Genomic DNA, 19,141 nt, shown 5'->3' on the forward strand with positions numbered 1-19,141 from the left:
AATATGAAATTTAAGATGGGAATGCTTGGAATATTTTCTTAGCTTAATAGTAGTTGAATCGAGGTTTCCATCATTCATCAATTTCAATGACACTTAGAAATAATCTGATAAATCTAAGGATATAATTATTTTAAAATATATGAGTAACTAATATGAAATATAACTATAAACTTAAAACATATGCATGCGACATCTACGTGTGCACAAACACAAAACTGCCCATGGTCGATGCTCCAATATCAGCCACTCCACCACTCCCAATCTCATAATAATATAACAATCCAAAAAATTAGTCACATTAGCAGCTAATTTAATTTTTCTCAAAAATTAGCCATAACTGTACTTGGTCCAGCAATCTAATGATATTTGGTTAAGAGCGCAAGACGATTTAATTCTTTTTTTTTGGGGTAGAACAAGACGATTTAATTCTTTGCTAAACGTCATTTCAAAATGCCACTTAATTGCTTTCACCCACTGGTCCCACTTGAAACAGCAGCCGCCCACAGTCATTTCCTCTATAAAATGGGCCCTTCTCCCTTGTGCCCTTCCTCACAGCCTCACCATCTCCTCCTCGGCCGCTCTTTTCTTCCTCTTTCCTGGCTCAGATCCTAAACTCCCAGTAATTTCCCCACCTCATCTCATTTTCCAATGGAACAGAGGTTCTTGGAACCTCCTCCTTATCCTCCATTAGTAAAGTTTCAGCTTTGTATCCCTCACTTCAGTCTCATACGTGAAGAAGCAGCTGGTAATCCCCCACTGCATTAGCTTGGGAGGGTATGAAAACCTCGCATCCCTTTCTCCCCCTCTCTCTTTGTATCCCTCACTTAAAGCATGTTTTCCCCACCAAGAAACATCTTTCCATCCATTTGTTTGTTTCAACAGAATATTAACATTCTGCAAACTGTATTTCCAAATCTAAACATAACATTTTCCTTCCCCATGGAAAGGTTTCTTTTCTTTTTCTTTTTCCCCCTCTTTCACGTAATACTCTCATTCATATGGGGGTTTTGAAGAAAAGAAAACCGGTCAGACAGGTTGCAGTAACGGGACTTTATCATCAGATTCCTCTTATTTTACTTCTTGTTTTCTTCACAATTTTTTTATTTTTTTTGATGGCAATGGAAATGAATTCTGAATTATTTTATGTGAACTAACAGATGAGAGCGGGTCCAAAAGCAGGGCAGCCACATCGCTTGCCATCCATTTCTCCTCGATAAACCTCATTCTGTGCTGCTGGAGAAGAGGAGAGTGAAGATCATGGTCACCAGCCTGCCAAACGGGGAACGCAGGATCGATGAAGTAGACGAAGGAGTTTTCTATTGTGTTTGGTGTCAACTTCGTGCTCCTTACCTTCTTTCCTACGGGGATACGCTCCTTGCTTGTAAGCAAGGGTACGTGAGAATTCTTGTTGGATATATGTGGGTTTCGTGTGTTTAAGGATTTTTGAATAATTTCGTTCTTTTGTCGTTTCTTAAGACTAAATTTATTGCATGATGGCTAGGGAAAGCTTTTACGCAGAACAAGCTGTTTTTAATTAATTTATATATATATATATTAGATTATAATTCCATGCGATGGATGGATTACGGGACTCGGAGAGATCCAAAGATCTCAAAAGAGCAGCTCACACAGCCACAACTCGCATAAAATCCATATCCTTCGGAAAAAATTCAAGCGGAACTTAAAAATCTCCTCTAATCTCTCTCAAGCGTTTTCCTTTTTCATAGTTCTTTGAAAAAGATAATGAAGTGAGAAAAAAAATAAAAAAAATGACTGATTAGAAATTATGCAATAATGTACCATACACCTTTGTTCTTCTTGAAACGAGGTTAGATTTATTATTTTTTTTAAAAATACTTCTGTTATTTGCCCTTTTGGAAGGATTTTTGCTTCTTAATTTCTTTTAGGTTTATTCGTACTCTTTGACGTAAAGTTCTAAGATATAATATGGATGTGACAAATAATGCTATCTTCCGTATGTTTCTCAAAAATGGATCCAATTCTTCTACCACCCCTCCTATTCTCTCCTCTCATCCACACCAATATCTCATTCTTCATTATTTTTGTGAGGACCCATTTAATCACCCAACTCAAAGAAAAAAATACCCCTTCCTTCTCCCAACCTGCCTCATTGCCGTCTCGCACGACCACCTCTGCTGCTTACAGAGGAGGCCCGGATCTAGTATCCCACCACCCTTTCGTCATGGTCATCGTTGTCATCTTCCTCTTCTAATTTTCTCCCTCTCTTCTCCTACTGCGCACTAAAAGACGATGCCCTCGTCGGATCCCATAAGCCATCCCCTGCTTCTCTTCCCTCTCTCTATACATCAGTCCCCTTGCGTCGGGAATCGGGTGGCCATTGCTTCCCCTGCAAGATCGATTTTAAATTGTGCAAAATCCATGTCCTTAAAAAAAATCTAAGCGGAACCTAAGAATCCCCTCTAATCTCTCTCAAGTGCTCTCCTTTTTCATAGGTCTTTGAAAAAGATAATGAAATGAAAAAAAAAAATCGCTAGTTAGAAATTGTGCAATAACGTGCCATGCACCTTTGTTCTTCTTGAAACAAGGTTAGATTTGCTTTCTTTTAAAGAAATGCTTCTGTTATTTGCCCTTTTGGAAGGATTTTTGCTTCTTAATTTCTTTTAGATTTATTCATACTCTTTGACATAAAGTTCTAAGATATAATATGGATGTGACAAATAATGCTATCTTCCGTATGTTTTTCAAAAATGGATCCAATCCTTCTACTACCCCTCCTATCCTCTCCTCTCATCCACACCAATTTCTCATTCTTCATTATTTTTGTTAGGACCCATTTAATCACCCAACCCAAAGAAAAAAATACCCCTTCCTTCCCCCAACCCGCCTCATTGCCGTCTCGCACGATCACCTCTGCCGCTTACGGAGGAGGCTGGGATCTAGTATCCCACCACCCTTTTGTTATGGTCATCATTGTCATCTTCTTCTTCTAATTTTTTCACTCTCTTCTCCTATTGCACACCAAAAGACGATGCCCTCGTCGGATCCGATAAGCCGCCCCCTACTTCTCTTCCCTCTCTCTATACATCAGTTCCCTTACGTCGGGAATCGGGTGACCGTTGCTTCCCCTGCAAGGTCAAAGATGCCTTCCCCTTTCACTCTCTTTCTACCGCTTCTCCACCGGCGGCCTCGCCATCGACACCTTCGGTGATGGCTTCTGCGAGCAGGAGGTTTTGGAACTTCTGCTAGCATTACTCAAGAGTCTCAATCGAGTGGGAGGCTTGAAGTGAATGAAGCCGTTGAATAGAAAAGCTTAGGTGATCGATTGTTTTCATGTGGCTCCCTCTCCCTTTTTTTCAAAACCCCATGTGTCAAACGGAGGCTGTACAAATACAAAATTTTTTATTTTAATATATATATATATATATATATATATATATATTATGGTTATTTCTTTCTCCCCTCATTTCAATGCTTTAGGCTCAATGATGATCAGCTTTTGTTAGATCTTGATAAACTATGTGATGTTTTGATCACCAATGTGCATGCGATATAATCCGTGTCAGGAGATTATTAAGGTGTCTTCCATTTTTCTTGTAGAAGAAAAAGTAACATAATCAAAAGGTTTTCCAATATAAAGGCAAGGCTTGTTCAAAGATCTTGGATTCTCATCTTACACCCTTCAAGAATTAATGCCTGTTATATTTAATCTCTCTCGTTGCTGATTTTGATTTTTATCTGTTTGTATCTGTCTATTTTGTTGCTGGTTTCTCCAAAGTCATTTATATTCATTTCCAATCTCAAGAAATGAACGAATGGGAAAAACTCATTTTCTTCTTCTTCAAAAAAAAGAGGAAAAGTCTATAGGTTTCTGAAGTTCTTTATATCTCCATCATATCTTTCTCTTCCTGTGATAGAAATGCTGATGAAGGTCTTCGCTTGTTGCTATTTGATTGCAGCAAAGGCTCTGTTACATTTTCATAGCAGAGCTGCTGGCATCATGGACTGGTGATGGCATAAAACAAATAAAACTCTCTTCCTGCATAGGTATTATTGACACCAAGTTTAGAGTAGATGGTCTGCATCTCCGATCCCTGCTGCATATAGACCTTCCCCTTCGAGGGGATGTTGGGAATGTGTCTCCAAAGCTTGACAATTTGCTAGTCCGCGAATTCCCTGTGACTGTCTCTTTGCTAGGCGGGCCAAGAGCAAGACAAGCATTGCCAAGGATCGAGCAGATGAGCATACTATGAAGAGCAATATTTTCCTTCCCAATAGTACTATAGCGCAACTTGTCAAATTCCAACTTGCTAAGCTTCAAATTGAGCAATCTTTTCAGATTATAGAAGTACTTCTCGGCTTTTTGCCGCCCAATCTTCTTAAAAAGCTGAGATTTTAGCTCCATAGTATCAACTCGAGAATACTGCTGATGAGATGGCATTCTGACCTCCAATTTTCAAACAATCACCAAAATGCATCTCCCCTAATTTATCTCTTACAGACCATTACAACCCAGAAAACAAAACCCTAATAATAAAGCTATCTTCTTGTTTCCGAGAACATAAAACTCAAAAATCTAGTCTGAGTGTCCGGGTAGTTACAGCAGATCGGATCGCTTTGGCGCCGAAGATTACTTCTCTAGATTATAATAGACCTAACATATTGTACTTATCTACATTACATCAATGAGAAAAAACCTCCTGAGTTAGGTTTTCACTAACTCATTTACGTCAAAAAAATTGAGTAGATGGTCTGGATTCTTATTACATTTTCCTGCTCTTTATCATATAGATTCCCTTTTGATCAATCCTTTGTTATGTGTCCTATTGTTTCTTTCGTCAAGGTTTGGGACTGCAGAAAAGCCGTAGAGGATTGTTTGCCGGAGCTGGATTGCCAAAGGGAAAGAATGTATGCATCGTTGGAGCAGGAGGTCTAGTACCTTTTGTTTGTCTTCTTTGAAGTGTTAAATTTTATGTCTCGAAATTTGGTCCATATTGAGCCCACAGCTAGGTCCACGATGAAAAATGAAGTCTAATGAGTCCAAGATCATCCCAAACGGAATCTGGATGAAGGAGATACGTCCGATTGAAATTGACATGAAATTCGGAGCAGTGGAAGACCGGCGGCGGCCGGCGGTGGGCTTGCGGAGCGGTGGTGGGGGCGGCCGCGGGAGTGTGAAGCGCATCCCAGGCCCAGGCCCGAGCGCGCAGCCCGAGATCGGGCACACGTGCGTGCGCGGGGGTGCGGCCCAGGCCCACGCACACGTGCGCGGGGTATCACAGGCCCAGATATCCCGGTCCACGATGGATCGAGCGGTGCATGGTTGGGCCCGTGAATCGAGGGAGCATTTCCCCTCAGTTTCTCACGGTCCATCATGGACCGAACGGTGTTTCACTTGCATTTCTCGTGGTCTACGACCTATTCCATGGACTGTGTCGTGATCTGAGGGTCCTAAGCACTGTTGATCTCGATTCGACGGTTCAGGAGAGTTCCTTGGGTGTTGTGAGGAGTCCTTATCCTATTCTAACTTATTTTTTAAGTCTATAAAAGTCTGATCCAAGAGCAAGAGAGGGAGCGTGGCGTGGTCGATTTCGTTCAGCAGAGAAATCAGAACCCAGAGAGAGAGCAGACGTGAGGCGCTGAGAGGAGTAGGAGCAGGACTCCTGGACAGCAGACAGCGGTTGCTTTAGGAGTTCGGAGGGTCTTTCTAGAGAGAGAGCTTTTGTGAGGAGAACTTCCTCTGAGGGAAAGATTGGGTATCGAGAGTTGAGGGTGTGATTTCTCTTGTAATTTTTTCTCTTTTCTCATAGTGAAGTTTGCATGCCCCATAGAGATGAGCCTTTTTTTGACTGATCCACGTATTTGATTATTTTTTATTTTATTTTTCTTTCTTTCTGTTGCAACATGAGGTTTCGAAAAGGTCTTGGAAGGTGGTATCCTGACCAGACATTCACTTTCAAGTGGTATCAGAGCGAAGCGGTACCAGGATGCAGATTGCAGCGGTGGTGAGCAAGATTGAAGATAGAGAAGACAGATCAATCAAGATGAAGATCAACAAGTTTGATGGAAAGAGTAATTTCTCCTTATGGTAGACAAGGGTAAATGATGTAATATCTGACAGGATTGATTGATGCTCTCTTATGCGATAAGGAGCAAACCATCATGGAGGTGCAGGATTGGAGAAGGCTACAGATGCAGGCGGTGAGTACCATCCGCATATATCTAGTGGATGAGGTGGTGATCTAGTGCTTAGCAAAACTTTTTCGACGGTGCTGTGGTCGAAGCTTGAGAGTTGTACATGAGAAATCTCTCACCAATACTCTTTTTCTCTGGAGGTAGTTCTATCAGCTGCGGATGAATGAGGGACAGAGTATGCAAGAGCATCTCAGCCACTTCCAGAATATCCTCACCGACCTCCTCAGCATTGGCGAGAAAGTTGAGGAGAAGATCAGGGGCTGGTCTTGCTAGCATCGCTTCCTCTTCGTATGAGTCTTCGTGACTGCTGTTCTAGTGGGGAAGAGCACCATCAAGATGGACGAGGTCACCGTAGTGATTCTTCAGAACGAGGTTCTCAGGAAGGAGAACCCAGCTTCGAGCTCAGATAGTGGCAGCTCAGCTTTGGTGATTTCTAAAGGAGTAGGAGATGGTAAATAAGCGATAGGAGATCGCGATGAGGGCGGTCCAAGTCTAGGATGAGGGACTTGAGTAAGACAGGTTTTACCGATGTGACGAGTTGGGCATCTAGCTAGAGATTACTCTCAACTAGAGATTGGATGAGGCTACTGCAGCGACGGCCAGTAGCGATTCAGAGGGAGATGTCTTGGAGATATCTGACGAGGTATCTACTTCTTTCCAACAGTAGATTTTAGATTCTGCATGCACCTATCATGTATGTTGTAGAGAGGAGCAGTTTGACTTCTGGAGAACATGAGGATACTGTTTATCTGCCGGATGGATCAAGCTGTGCAATCAGAGGCATCAGCACGCTCAGCTGGAGGACAGATGATGGTGCAGTGAAGAAATTGGAGAAGATCCAATACATACCTAATTTCAGATGAAATCTTATCTCACTGAGCAGACTGGATTCTAGAAGCTACAAGATGATAGTTGGTAGAGGAATCCTGAAGGTGCTATGCAGGGATAGAATTTTTTTGGAGGAGAAGAAGAAGACGAGAGGATATTACTACTGATGGGGAGCCCAGTGCGAGGTAGAGCTTCAGGAGCCAGGAGGGCCCAGAGCAAGGTGAAGATCTAAGTGGAGGTGGATCGGACACGAGATACGAGACTCGAGAGGATAAAAGAGATATCGCAAGGTGAGATTTTATTACCACAGGATGATACTCCGAGCAGATCTCAGATCAGAAGGAGTACAGCATACGATGGAGATGGATCGAGCAGTTTGGCTCGACTCCCATATTTGCCATCCATGATCAGCAACGATTGTCCCAGGGCATGGGGGCAAGGAGATCCAGAAGCTCTCAGAGTTAGGAGGAGATCGAATGTCGAGTCGAGATGGAGTTGTTAAAATTTTACACCTCAAAATTCAGTCCACATTGATCCTATAGCTAGATCCGCATGAAAAATAGAGTCCAACGAGCCCAAGATCATCCCAAACGGAGTCTGAATGAAGGAGATATATCCGATTGAAGTTGGTATGAAATTCGAAGTGGTAGAGGATGGCGGCGGGCCGACGGAGCGATAGTAGAGCCGTACACGGCCTGGCCGAGGGAGCACAGAGCGGTCCCAGGTCGGGCCGAGCGTGCGGCCCAGCACGTGCGGAGCGCAGCCCTGCACACGGAGCACGGCCCAGCCCAAGCGCACAAGCGCGCGGGCGCGGCCCAGGCCCACGCGCACGTGCGCGGGGATCACAGGCCCGGATATCTCGATCCATGGTGGACCAAGCAGTGCATGGTTGGGCCTGTGGACTGAAGGAGTTTTTCCCTCGATTTCTCACGTCCATCATGGACCGCACGGCATTTCACTTGTGTTTCTCATGGTCTATGGCCTATTCTGTGGATCTGTCACCATCTGAGGTCCTGGGCGCTGTTGATCTCGATCCAACAGTTCAAGGGAGTTCCTTGGTGTTGTGAGGAGTTCTTATCCTATTCTAACTTGTTTTTTAAGTCTATAAAAGCCTGATCCGTGAGTAAGAGAGGGAGTGTGGCGTGGCGGTTTCGTTCAGCAGAGAAACCAAAACCCAGAGAGAGAGCAGATACGAGGTGCTGAGAGGAGAGGAGCAGGACTCCTAGACAGCAGACAGCGGTCGCTTCAGGGGTTCAGGGAGATTTTCCTAGAGAGAGAGCTTTTGTGAGGGAGAACTTCTGTGAGAGAGGAGAGATTGGGTGTACGAGGATTGAGGGTGTGATCTCCTCTTGTAATTTTTTCTCTTTTCTCGTAGTGAAGTTTGTATGTCCTGTGGAGATGAGCTTTTTTGACTGATCTACGTATTTGATTATTTTTTTATTTTATTTTTTTTTTTCCTACTATAATATGTGGTATCGAAAAGATTTGAGAGATGGTGTTTTGGTTAGACATCCACCTTCATGAAGCAAGATCAAGTTTTTAATGCCATCACCTATAGATTATGCCACTCAAGAGGGAAGCTCAAGGTAAAGAAAGCTCGAAGTGGCAGGGACACTGTTGAGCAGCCCATTCGGTATAAAAGGAGGCATATAAATTCAAGTAGAATGCGAGTTCACGTGTGTGTTAGATTATAAACGAACAGTGTACAAAACACGATGAAAGGCAGTTCATCTTAATGTAGCATTGATGATGAATAAAGATGCAATGGAAGTACTCAAACAAGTTTATCGAGTTTCCGATGACAGTGTATATTCTTGAGGTTGCAGCTTCCTTTCCTAAAGATTTCTCTTTTTTTTTTTTTCAAATGGTGGATGGCCACCTCAGATTAGGAGTAGAAATAGTTTAGGTAATATTTATCTAGATTCATTTCTGTATCTGAATCTATCTAGATATGAATAAAAATTTGAGCATCAAACTAATATCCATATTTGTATTGTATCTGTTAAAGAAAAATAATATCGATATGGATAGACAACTATCCAATACATATCTAAATATCCTATTTCATTTATAATTCTATTTAATTTTATACAATATTACTAACTTTTAAGGAAGCAAATGACCATATTAACATGTTATTAACTTTTAGTGATCAGTGTGATGGCCATTGCAGCTGGCGCATAAATAACTTTGTAGTGGCTTTTGAAACTTTTAATGGTGGTCTCAGTCGTTACTTAGTCCTTTTTTTTTTTGTAATGGCATGAGATAGTTTCATGAGCTTACGCTTTGAAAAGCCTCCATGAGCTTACATATGAATAGTCTCCACAAGCTTATATATAGGATAGTCTCATGAACTTAGGCATAAATTTGAATAAGTTTTAACTAAAACTTTTTCTTTCTTATGTAAATAAGCAATATTCTTGAAATAACTTTAAACATATCAAATTTGAACAAGTTTTGAACAAAACTCCCCATTTTCTTGTATAGAAAAGCAATATTTTTTGAAAAACTATTGAATTTACTCTTGATGTCTCCCATTTTTGAAATTTCTTTGATTTTCTCCTTTTTTTTTAAATATGTTCTTGTACTCTCCGAAGTTCTCCCTCTTTTTATCATAATCAAAAAGGTTAATATCTGAATCAACTATAAGTCAATCAATCACTCATTCAATCATTTTAATGGTATGTAATCAGTCATTCAATCCAGAATATACTATTCATTTCACAAAAGCAAACATGCTATTGATTAGGGGTATAATCGAGCTGAGTTGAATCAAAAAGCTAGAAGTTCGAACTCGACTTGACTTAAAATACTCGATTCAAAATTCGGCTCGAGATCAACCTAGCCTTAATATTTTAAGCTCGATCTTGGCTTGATAAAATATAGATAAAATTTGAGATTGACTCGACTCGATTTGAAAATCAATCGAGCCATACTCGAACTCAAGTTCAAGCTCGAAATCAAGCTTTAACCTACAATAATATATATATTAATATATTATTATAAATAAAAATAATATTATTAAAAATATATATAAATTTAAGTAATCTCATGAGCTTTTGAGTTGAGTATCCTGCGATTGAGCTCAATTTGAAAAACTATTCGAGCTACTCAACTTGATAATAATCGAGTCGAATCGAGCTCAGGCTCAAGTTGAGCTCGAATAGCTCGCAAACAGCTCGACTTGTTTGCATTCCTATTATTGATATTTTACATAATAATAAAGAACCCATCCTTTACAAAAAAAGGTACATAAAAGGATAAGACAATTATACTAAAATGAGCACAAAAGTGAACAGGAGACATGCAGAATATGAGGTGTCCTAAGGTAGAGGTCAATCAGAAAAGGGTGCAGGGTCAAAGGGTGGTTGCAAGTCTTAGGGTCTAATGGTCCGGAGAAGATCTAGCACTGTTTTGCTCATTCAATATCCATCTGATCAAAATCTTCATTGAGCCCAGAAGCCTATTATATATATATGGAACCAACTCCATCTAATCATCAGCCAATTTGATCCTCTGAGGAGCAATGTCCTCTGACTGTGTGGACTGAGTGATAATGTACAGGGGACTTGCTCTCTTTGTTCTTTTGGTTTAGTTGTGTCAGCTCTTTCTTTACCTCTATCTGCTTCCTCTCTTTCTGCTCCTTTCCAAATTTAATGATCGTTGATTTTGATGTATCTTATTCTTCTCAATGAATGGTCATTGTAGGTATCAATATATTGTAGCTTCTTTGAAGATTCTTCTTTTAGGATGACTTCGAATTTTTTGAATATGAGAGTTAAAAATATCTCAAAATTTTCTGCTTTCTATTTGTTTATCTGTCTAAGACTAGGTTGGCTCAGATATCCTCAGCTGACTTCATGACTTGATTGGCTAACTGATTTTTGGTCGGCTCAGAGAACTTATAAACTTTTGCTGCTTTCCGTCTTTTTCTACCTCTAAAATTGAATATGTCGACTATCCCATTTATGTGAGTCAACTAAGCTTCTGTCTTGATCAAATATGTTGTTTTCAAGGTCGGTTCAAAAGAATATATGAAATTTTCAATCTTCTTATCTTCAACCTGAGTCTGAGGCTAAGTCGACTATGATCCTATCTTGATTGGCTTAGATAAAAACTTAGTCAACTAAGGAAAAAAGTCTAGATTTCATATTTTTCTTTTTTTTCCTTAAATTGAGATAGGATCGGGCTAACTTCTTTCTTGGTCAACTTAAGAGGCGATCAAATGTGCTAAAAATAATTTTTTTATTTTTGAATAGCTTTTTTTGTTAAAAATGTTCTAGGATAGGCTTTTTTTTTTCAAATTTCTTTCATGCCGAACTCAATACTCTTTGCTTCCAAAACTCGAAACTTTGAATTTGGAAATATGAAATTACTTAAATTTTGAGAGGATTCTTCTTGAATGAAATCAATCTTTGAGCACTATAAGAAATCCTACCATCACTTTCACAAGCATCATTAGTAGCCATAATTTGTATCAAGTTCTTTTGATATTATCAAAATCAATTTCAAGATTAACAAAAATCATATCCAAAAATTAACCGTTTAATAATATCCTTGCTAGGTATAGGGCATCAATACTCCAGGGTAGGAGTTGCCCTTCAAGGGACTAGGATCCCTCCTCTAGAACTTTAGCACGAACCTCTTCTGAAGGAAAGTAGAACAATATGAATCGCTTAGACAACAAAAAATATAAAATCACCTTCCAAGTTCCATCGTCTCCTAATCTTTTTGGCCACAAATTCAAGAGGAAATCCTTTATCGAAGAATTTACCTGATAAAGCAGATTTACATCACTAGAAGGTCCTCTGTAACTCAGCTTCCAAGAAAAGACTATATGGGTAAATCTCTTCTACAAGGTTGTAATTTTCTTAATTGTAGACCGCTCCATCTCTCATCCAAAAGATGAGTACTTTAGACAACTTGTGATCAAAGACGATAAGTACCAACAATTCCAACCATAATGATACTAGTCTAATATTATTTTCGATTTAAAAAAATCTCAACTTGGGCACTTTTAGATAAGTACCAATGGTTCCAACCATTATTACGGTGGATAACAAATTCAACTCATGCTAGATGTTTCTAGAGAAAAGCAGTAGTTACAATTTTTATTATTGCCAATAACCGCCTTGATTCAAGCCAAGCACCATAGGACAAATAATATTATTATAATTTTTATTACGATCAAATTGGATGGAACCTTGTACCACAAATATTATTGAAATATTAAATTTTATTCTTATCAAAAAAAAACATTAAATTTTGCAACGCCTCCTTTTCAAACTTAATTCATTGAAATATTAAATTTTGTAACGCTCCCATCCATGGTCCCACTAGAAGTCATAGCCATCTTTTGACAACATTATGATTCAGTTCTACATTTAAAGAAGCCCTTCCACCCAAGCACGGATTTGGTGGGTATAGCAGCTATTGGAGTTGCAAGTAGGCCGAGTTGAATCTTGCACAGTCACAATCTAAATCTATTCCATATTTGAACTAGATCAAGAGAAAAAAATAAACCAATTCCAATCTAATTTCATTCAAGTTGGACCGGGTAGAATATTAATTTTATCAATTCAACATATTTTTCAAAAATAAAAAATAATCTGAAAACAAACAATAATAAACAAGTAGAAATTGAATACTTAATTAGATCATACACGTATTATGTAATAAAATCATAACATGCAATATGAAGAGATTATCAAAAATATATGTATATGATGTATATAAGATTTGATTGATAACTATATATTGTTATAATTTGCAATATACATAATTATTGACTAACTATATTAAAAAAAAAAAACAAAATCTTTATATTCAAGGAGGAATTTGGAGTATATATTATATGATCTTTTCAGTTCATCCAAATCCAAATAACTTTAGTTCGAGGTGGATTAGATTAATTTTAAGTAGATTTCAACTTGGAAGCGGGTCCATCAGATTCACTTAAGGCTGCCTCAGCAGTTTAGTAAATCTGCCCAACATGGACAGACTGAGTACCTAATTTCTATGGATCATAAATTTAAGGAAAACCTTGTTTTGTTTTGAGAAATGACCAGAAAACCTTCTCTATGAAATCCCAAAAAATTTCCCATTGCCATCATCATTTTGGTGGAGCCAATAGGCTTGAACTCTCCTCCATATCTTCTATTAGCAAAAGACTAGAGATCGATGCAACTCAGGCCGGTTGGATTTGGTTGATGGCAAATCCTAATTAACCCAAACACTACACCTCTGAACCCTGACTCAACCTTACTGGATCTCCAATTGGGATTCTTCTAACCCAACCCTACCCTACCCCATCTTAAACTAGACTTGAATTGGATCAAGTCAGCCAAGTAGTAGGGTCGGGTTTTACCACATTAATCGTGTTAGATCAGAATAAATATGAAATTTAAGATAACAATGTTTGGAATATTTTCTTAGCTTAATAGCAGTTGAATCGAGGTTTCCATCATTCATCAATTCCAATGACACTTAGAAATAATCTGATAAATCTAAGGATATAATATGTTAAAATATACGAGTAACTAATATGAAATATAACCATAAACTTAAAACATACACATGTGGACATCTACAGGTGCATAAACACAAAACTGCCCATGATCAATGCTCCAATCACAACTACTCCACCGCTCCTAATCTCATAATAATATAACTATCGCATCAAGGCTTCAAGAGTGCTGATATGGCCAAGGACGGAGGGAGGTTTGAACGCCAGAACGTCAGAATGAACCTGCAAAAGAAATCTACTCGCACTGATAGTAGAGTCTCCGACAGAAGATTCTCCAATGGTTAAGTCAGCCAGAGCTTGAGTACAAATAGAAAGAGAATATGAGAGTTGGGAATGACTTGAGTTGGCTGGCTAGAGCTTCTCGAGAGTCCTCTCATTATCTTCTTATATAGAGAGGAGCTGAAGTTTGTTATTCTTAGACCTATAGCTTGTCAGACCTAGGCCCGTTGGTGGTTAGTCATGGGTGCTTATTATGCTTACGTGGTCACGTTCTGAAAATTTGTTGAAAGATTTCAATTGACTGCCCTCATTGACCGATGAGCCGACAGGTTGGGGTCGGCTTGTGATAGAGGTGATGCCCCGATCAGATCCGCATCATCTCGGATCATGGGGAGTTACTACTGATGGTCGGTGAGTCTCGCCGGAGGTCGGCGAGTTCCCAACCTGCAAGTCGGTGAAAGTTTGTGTTGGTATCGGTGTAGATCGTAGGTCTCCATCACCGATGAGTATGGCCTTGGAGATCGACGGAATCCTGACCTGGTTGTTGGTGTCGGCCGGGGCTTCATCTCCACTGATGAGGAAATATCGATCCAGAGATCGATAGAATCCCAATCAGGGAGTCGGCTGAGGGTTGATCCCGAGGTCAGTGGGTGTTTGAGCACGTATTGTCATTTCGCCTTAACTTTCTTTGGCGGATCTGATGGTGCCCATTGCTGTCCCATCATTCTCATCAATTTGAGATTTTCAAGGATGATTCTCGAGACCCATGGTTGAGATGGTATGATCCAATAACAATCCAAAATTATTTTTCCTCAAAAATTAGCAATGACTGTACTTGGTCCAGCAATCTAATGATATTTGGTTAAGAGTACAAGGCGATTTAATTTTTGCTAAACGCCATTTCAATGCCACTTGATTTCTTCCACTCACTGGTCCCACTGTAAACAGCAGCCGCCCACGGTCAAGCTAATTACATTCTCCTCGTGCCCTTCCTCACTGCCTTACCCTCTCTCCTCTCGGCTACTCTTTTCTTCCTCTTTCCTGGCTCAGATCCTCTAAATTCCCAGTAATTTCCCCATCTCATCTCCATTTTCATGCAATGGATCCGAGGTTCTCGAAACCTCCTCCTTATCCTCCATTAGTAAAGTTTCAGCTTTGTATCCCTCACTTCAGTCTCGTACGTGAAGAAGCGGCTGGTAATCCCCCACTGCATTAGCCTGGCAGGGTATGAAAACCTCGCATTTTTTTTTTCACCTTCCCTTTCTATCCCTCACGTAAAGCATATTTTTCCCCCTTGAAATATCTTTCCATCCATTTGTTTGTTTCAACAGAATATTAATATTCTGCGAACTTTATTTGGAAATCTAAGCATTACATTTTCCTTCTCCATGGAAAGGTTTTTTTTTTTTTTTTCCTTTTTTACGTAATACTCTAATTCATGTGGGGTTTTGAAGAAGAGGTTGCAGGAACGGGACTTCATGATCAGATTCCTCTTATTTTACTTCTTGTTTTGTTCACAATTTTTTATTTTTTGGTGGCAATGGAAATGAATTCTGAATTGTTTTAATGTGAACTAATTACAGATGAGAGTGGGTCCAAAAGCAGGGCAGCCACCTCGCTTGCCATCCATTTCCCCTCGATAAACCTCATTCCGTGCTGCTGGAGAAGAGGAGAGTGAAGGTCATGGTCACCAGCCTGCCGACGGAGAACGCAGGATCGATGAAAGAGTCGTAGGGGTTTTCTATTCTGTTTGGTGTCAACTTCGTGATCGTTACCTTTTTTTCTACCGGGATACGCTCCTTGTTTGTACAAGCTAGGGTACGTGAGAATTCTTGTTGGATATATGTTGGTTTCGTACGTTTAAGTATTCTTCAATAATTTTGTTCTTTTGTCGTTTCTTAAGACTAAATTTATAAGCATGATGACTAGGGAAAGCTTTCATACAGAACAAGCTGTTTTTAGTTTTTTATCAAATATATATAATGTTTGCCCTTTCCTTTACAGATAACATTCCTGGTTCCTTGATTTTTCGTGAAGTCCTTCTCGTGTTCTGTCAACAAGGCTCGGTCCTTCCATCAACCAGTGATCAGCCATTGGACAAGTCCATCCACGTACATCAATTCCACTATTGCAATCTTATTTAGAATCTCTAAGGTAAACGATTTAAATTGTATCATAATTTTCATTAATTCTCCCACTCATGAAGTCAATTATGTTTGCTAACTCCCATCAAAAAAAAAAATTATATTTGCTAACTACGGCATGCTTAACGGTTTTTTGGTGTAGGAAGATAAGTTAGAAGGATCCAAAACATTCGCGGTTTGAAGCTTTAAAGAAGTGAGGTCATCCCTTTCTGGTTCGATCTCGTCCTTGGCTCGCTTCAAATCCTACCTCTCTTCGCTCCAAAGGTGGCCCACGCTCCAATGGTTGCCCCACTTTCTAAACTAAGCAGTGCCTGCAGGAAAGCTGTCACCACCCACGGGTTACTGGTTCCGCTCTGCCTATATAACTTGGATCCTCTCCTGCTTCCTTCCTCAGCCGTTCCCTCTCTCCTCTCTATCCTCATTTTTTTCTCTGTATTGTGGTTCTTCTTCTTGCTACAAAACCCCATTCCACCGACTCCTTATATCTCCTCTTCTTCCTTCTCTTCCCTCCTGTCCTTCTCCACCCACTCCTTATATTTCCTCTTCTTCCTTTTCTTCTTTCCTATCCTTCTCCTCGGAAAAGAAATCCTTCTCTGTCCACTTAATCTTGCTCCATCCTTGATGAGATGAAGAAGCTGAGAACTGGAAAACATCCTTCCATGTCCTCCATCTTAGATTCTGATTCTCCCCGGAAACAGAAGACTAACCGAAAGTTGTTGCCTCACATCAGTTTCATACGTGACAAGGCTGCGTCAGGGCAACGGCAACCAGGTACAGCAAACCAACAACTAAACTATTTGATGTTCTTTATTTAATATATTTTATTGTTCTTTCTTTCTCTCCTCATTTCAATGCTTTGGGACGTAATCCGCTTGATTGTCGGATGATGATCTGCTTTCGTTAGATCTTGATAAACTATCTGATGTTTTGATCACCGATGTGCATGTGATATAATCATCGAAAGGTTTTCCAATATAAAGGCAAGGCTAGCTTGTTCAAAGATCTTGGATTCTCATCTTATACTTTTGAAGAATGCCTGTTACATTTAATCTCTCTCGTTGCTGATTTTGATTTTTATCTGTTGGTATCTGTCCATTTTTTAGCTGGCTTGATGGCTTCTCTGAAGTCGTTTCTATTCATTTCCAATCTCAAGGAAGCAATGAATGGGAAAACTCATTTTCTTCCTGAAAAAAAAGAAAAGAAACGAAAAGAAAAGTCTATAGCTTTCTGAAAGTTCTTTATCTCTCCATTATTTTGCTTGCTCTTCCTGTAATAGAAATACTGAATTACTGATGAAGTTCTTCGCTTGTTGCTATTTTACAGCAAAGCTCTGTTACATTTTCATGGCAGAGCTGCTGGCATTATGGACTGGTGATCGGAAAAAACAGGTAAAACTCCCTTCCAGCATAGGTATTATTGTTGACCCCCACGTTTTAATTAGAGTAGATGGTCCGGATTCTTAAACATTACATTTTCCTGCTTTTTATCATAGAAATTCCTTTTGATCAATCCTTTGTTATGTGTTGTATTGTTTCTTTCATCAAGGTTTGGGACTGCAGACAGTAATTCCAGTGGAGCTTCAAGGAAGTTGACAACACGAGTTCGCATGTATGTTGGATTATAATCGAACAGTGTACAAAACTGTTTGTTACAAAAGAAGAAACGTAGTTCATGTTAACGTAGCATTCATGATGAATTAAGATGTACGGCAGTGCGTACTGATGGAAGCCTATCGACTTGTTCGATGTCACTGCATACTCATGAGGTTGCAGCTTCTTTTCCTAGTTCGCTAAAGAACTTTATTTTTATTTTATTTTATTTATTTATTTATTTATTATTGTGGGGGGGAGGGGTGGGTTTCAAAATGGTGGATGGCTACCTCAAATTAGGGGTAAAAATGGAATAGATAATATCCGTCCAGATTCATTTTCATATCTAAATCTATTCAAACATAGATATAAATTACAGCATCCAATTAATATCCATATCGTTATCCATATTCATCACAGAAAAATAGATATGGATATGGATAGATAATTATCCAATCTATATCCAAATATCTGATTTTATTTATAATCTTATTTAATTTTATATTATACTTATTAATTTTTAAAAAAAATGTCCAAATTAACAAGTTATTTACTTTTAGTGACCATTATGGTGGTCAGTACCGGTTGCCACTAAATAAGTTTAGTGGCGGCTTTTGAAGCTTTTAATGGCAATCTCGGCCGCTACTAAAAGTCAATTTTATTATAATAATATGGGATAGTTTCTATGAGCTTATGCTTTGAACAATCTTTACGAGCTTACGTGGGGAATAACTTCTACGAACTTATGTGTATGATAGTTTCCATAAGCTAACACGCACATAAGACAATCTCCACAGGCTTATACATATATGGGATAGTCACCACGGGCTTATGCATGGAATTATATTTATCAGTCATGGACTAGGGCACAATCTTTGTTAGTCCAAAGCCAGAAAATAAATTATTATCAAATTTGAAATTGTGATAAAGAGAAATAGATGATAAGATGCATGAAATAAGTACCGGATAAAAAAATTTACTTATTGGTATTTCATAATATCTTTATATTGATGTATATTTACGCAGATATTTGTTGGTTTAATTAAGTTATACTAGATGTTTGAAAAAAGATTTCGGAAGTTAATTATATTTTTACTTTGATATTACTTATTGCTATTTTAAAATTATATTATAATATTAGTGTAAATGTATGGAGATTCTTACTAGGTTGCAAAGCTCATATTATGTCTCTTTTTCCTTTCAAAGTTACTGGATGTTTGTTACTTAGCCATGATTGAGATCACAGATGAAAAGATAAATTTTTAAACCTCACATAACTTTTAGAATCTTGCACTAAAGAATATGCAGCCATATCATGTGATCCATCTAGATGATAGGTTTGGGAAGTGATAAGAATTATCTCATTTTGTAGTATCGTGCTTGTCTAAATATAGAAGGGAAAAGGCTAACGGCTTTTTGGAATATATTGACCATACAAATCTCATTTTGTGTGTGTGTGCGTGCGTATGCATGTACACTACAAGAACAATTGGCATTGTCAACACTTTTAAAGTCACCTGCCAGCACTTATAAGCATCACAGAATAACGACTCAATGCTTTAAAAAGCATTGAAAAAGAATCGACAATGCAAGAGTAGAAAACAGTTTCTTGATGCTTTTATTTAGTATCATAATTTTTAATCTAACAATACTTTTAAGCA

The 19,141-nt window shown here is 38.9% G+C and overlaps 1 protein-coding gene and 1 long non-coding RNA gene across 3 annotated transcripts; one reads left to right on the forward strand and one right to left on the reverse strand.

Annotated features, from left to right (window-relative positions):
* The first annotated feature begins 565 nt into the window (after positions 1-565).
* On the forward strand, positions 566-1,466 carry LOC105057885 (uncharacterized). Of its 2 annotated transcripts, none has more exons than XR_834046.2 (2): positions 566-1,034; positions 1,158-1,466. It is a non-coding gene; the product is annotated as an uncharacterized lncRNA (long non-coding RNA). The 2 variants fall into 2 exon arrangements; XR_834047.2 differs by having other exon boundaries at positions 566-774.
* Positions 1,467-3,949: 2,483 nt separating this feature from the next.
* LOC140855276 (uncharacterized) lies at positions 3,950-4,420 on the reverse strand. Its single transcript, XM_073251146.1, has one exon. The coding sequence runs from the start codon at positions 4,418-4,420 to the stop codon at positions 3,950-3,952; it is 471 nt and encodes a 156-aa protein (XP_073107247.1).
* Positions 4,421-19,141: the final 14,721 nt, after the last annotated feature.

Source organism: Elaeis guineensis, chromosome 2 (assembly GCF_000442705.2).
Source record: "Elaeis guineensis isolate ETL-2024a chromosome 2, EG11, whole genome shotgun sequence".
NCBI classification, from domain to species: Eukaryota; Viridiplantae; Streptophyta; class Magnoliopsida; order Arecales; family Arecaceae; genus Elaeis; species Elaeis guineensis.

What these genes read in the sequence shown, in the direction of transcription:
- LOC140855276 (XM_073251146.1), bottom strand. Translation starts at nt 4,420, where the DNA reads ATGCCATCTCATCAGCAGTATTCTCGAGTTGATACTATGGAGCTAAAA.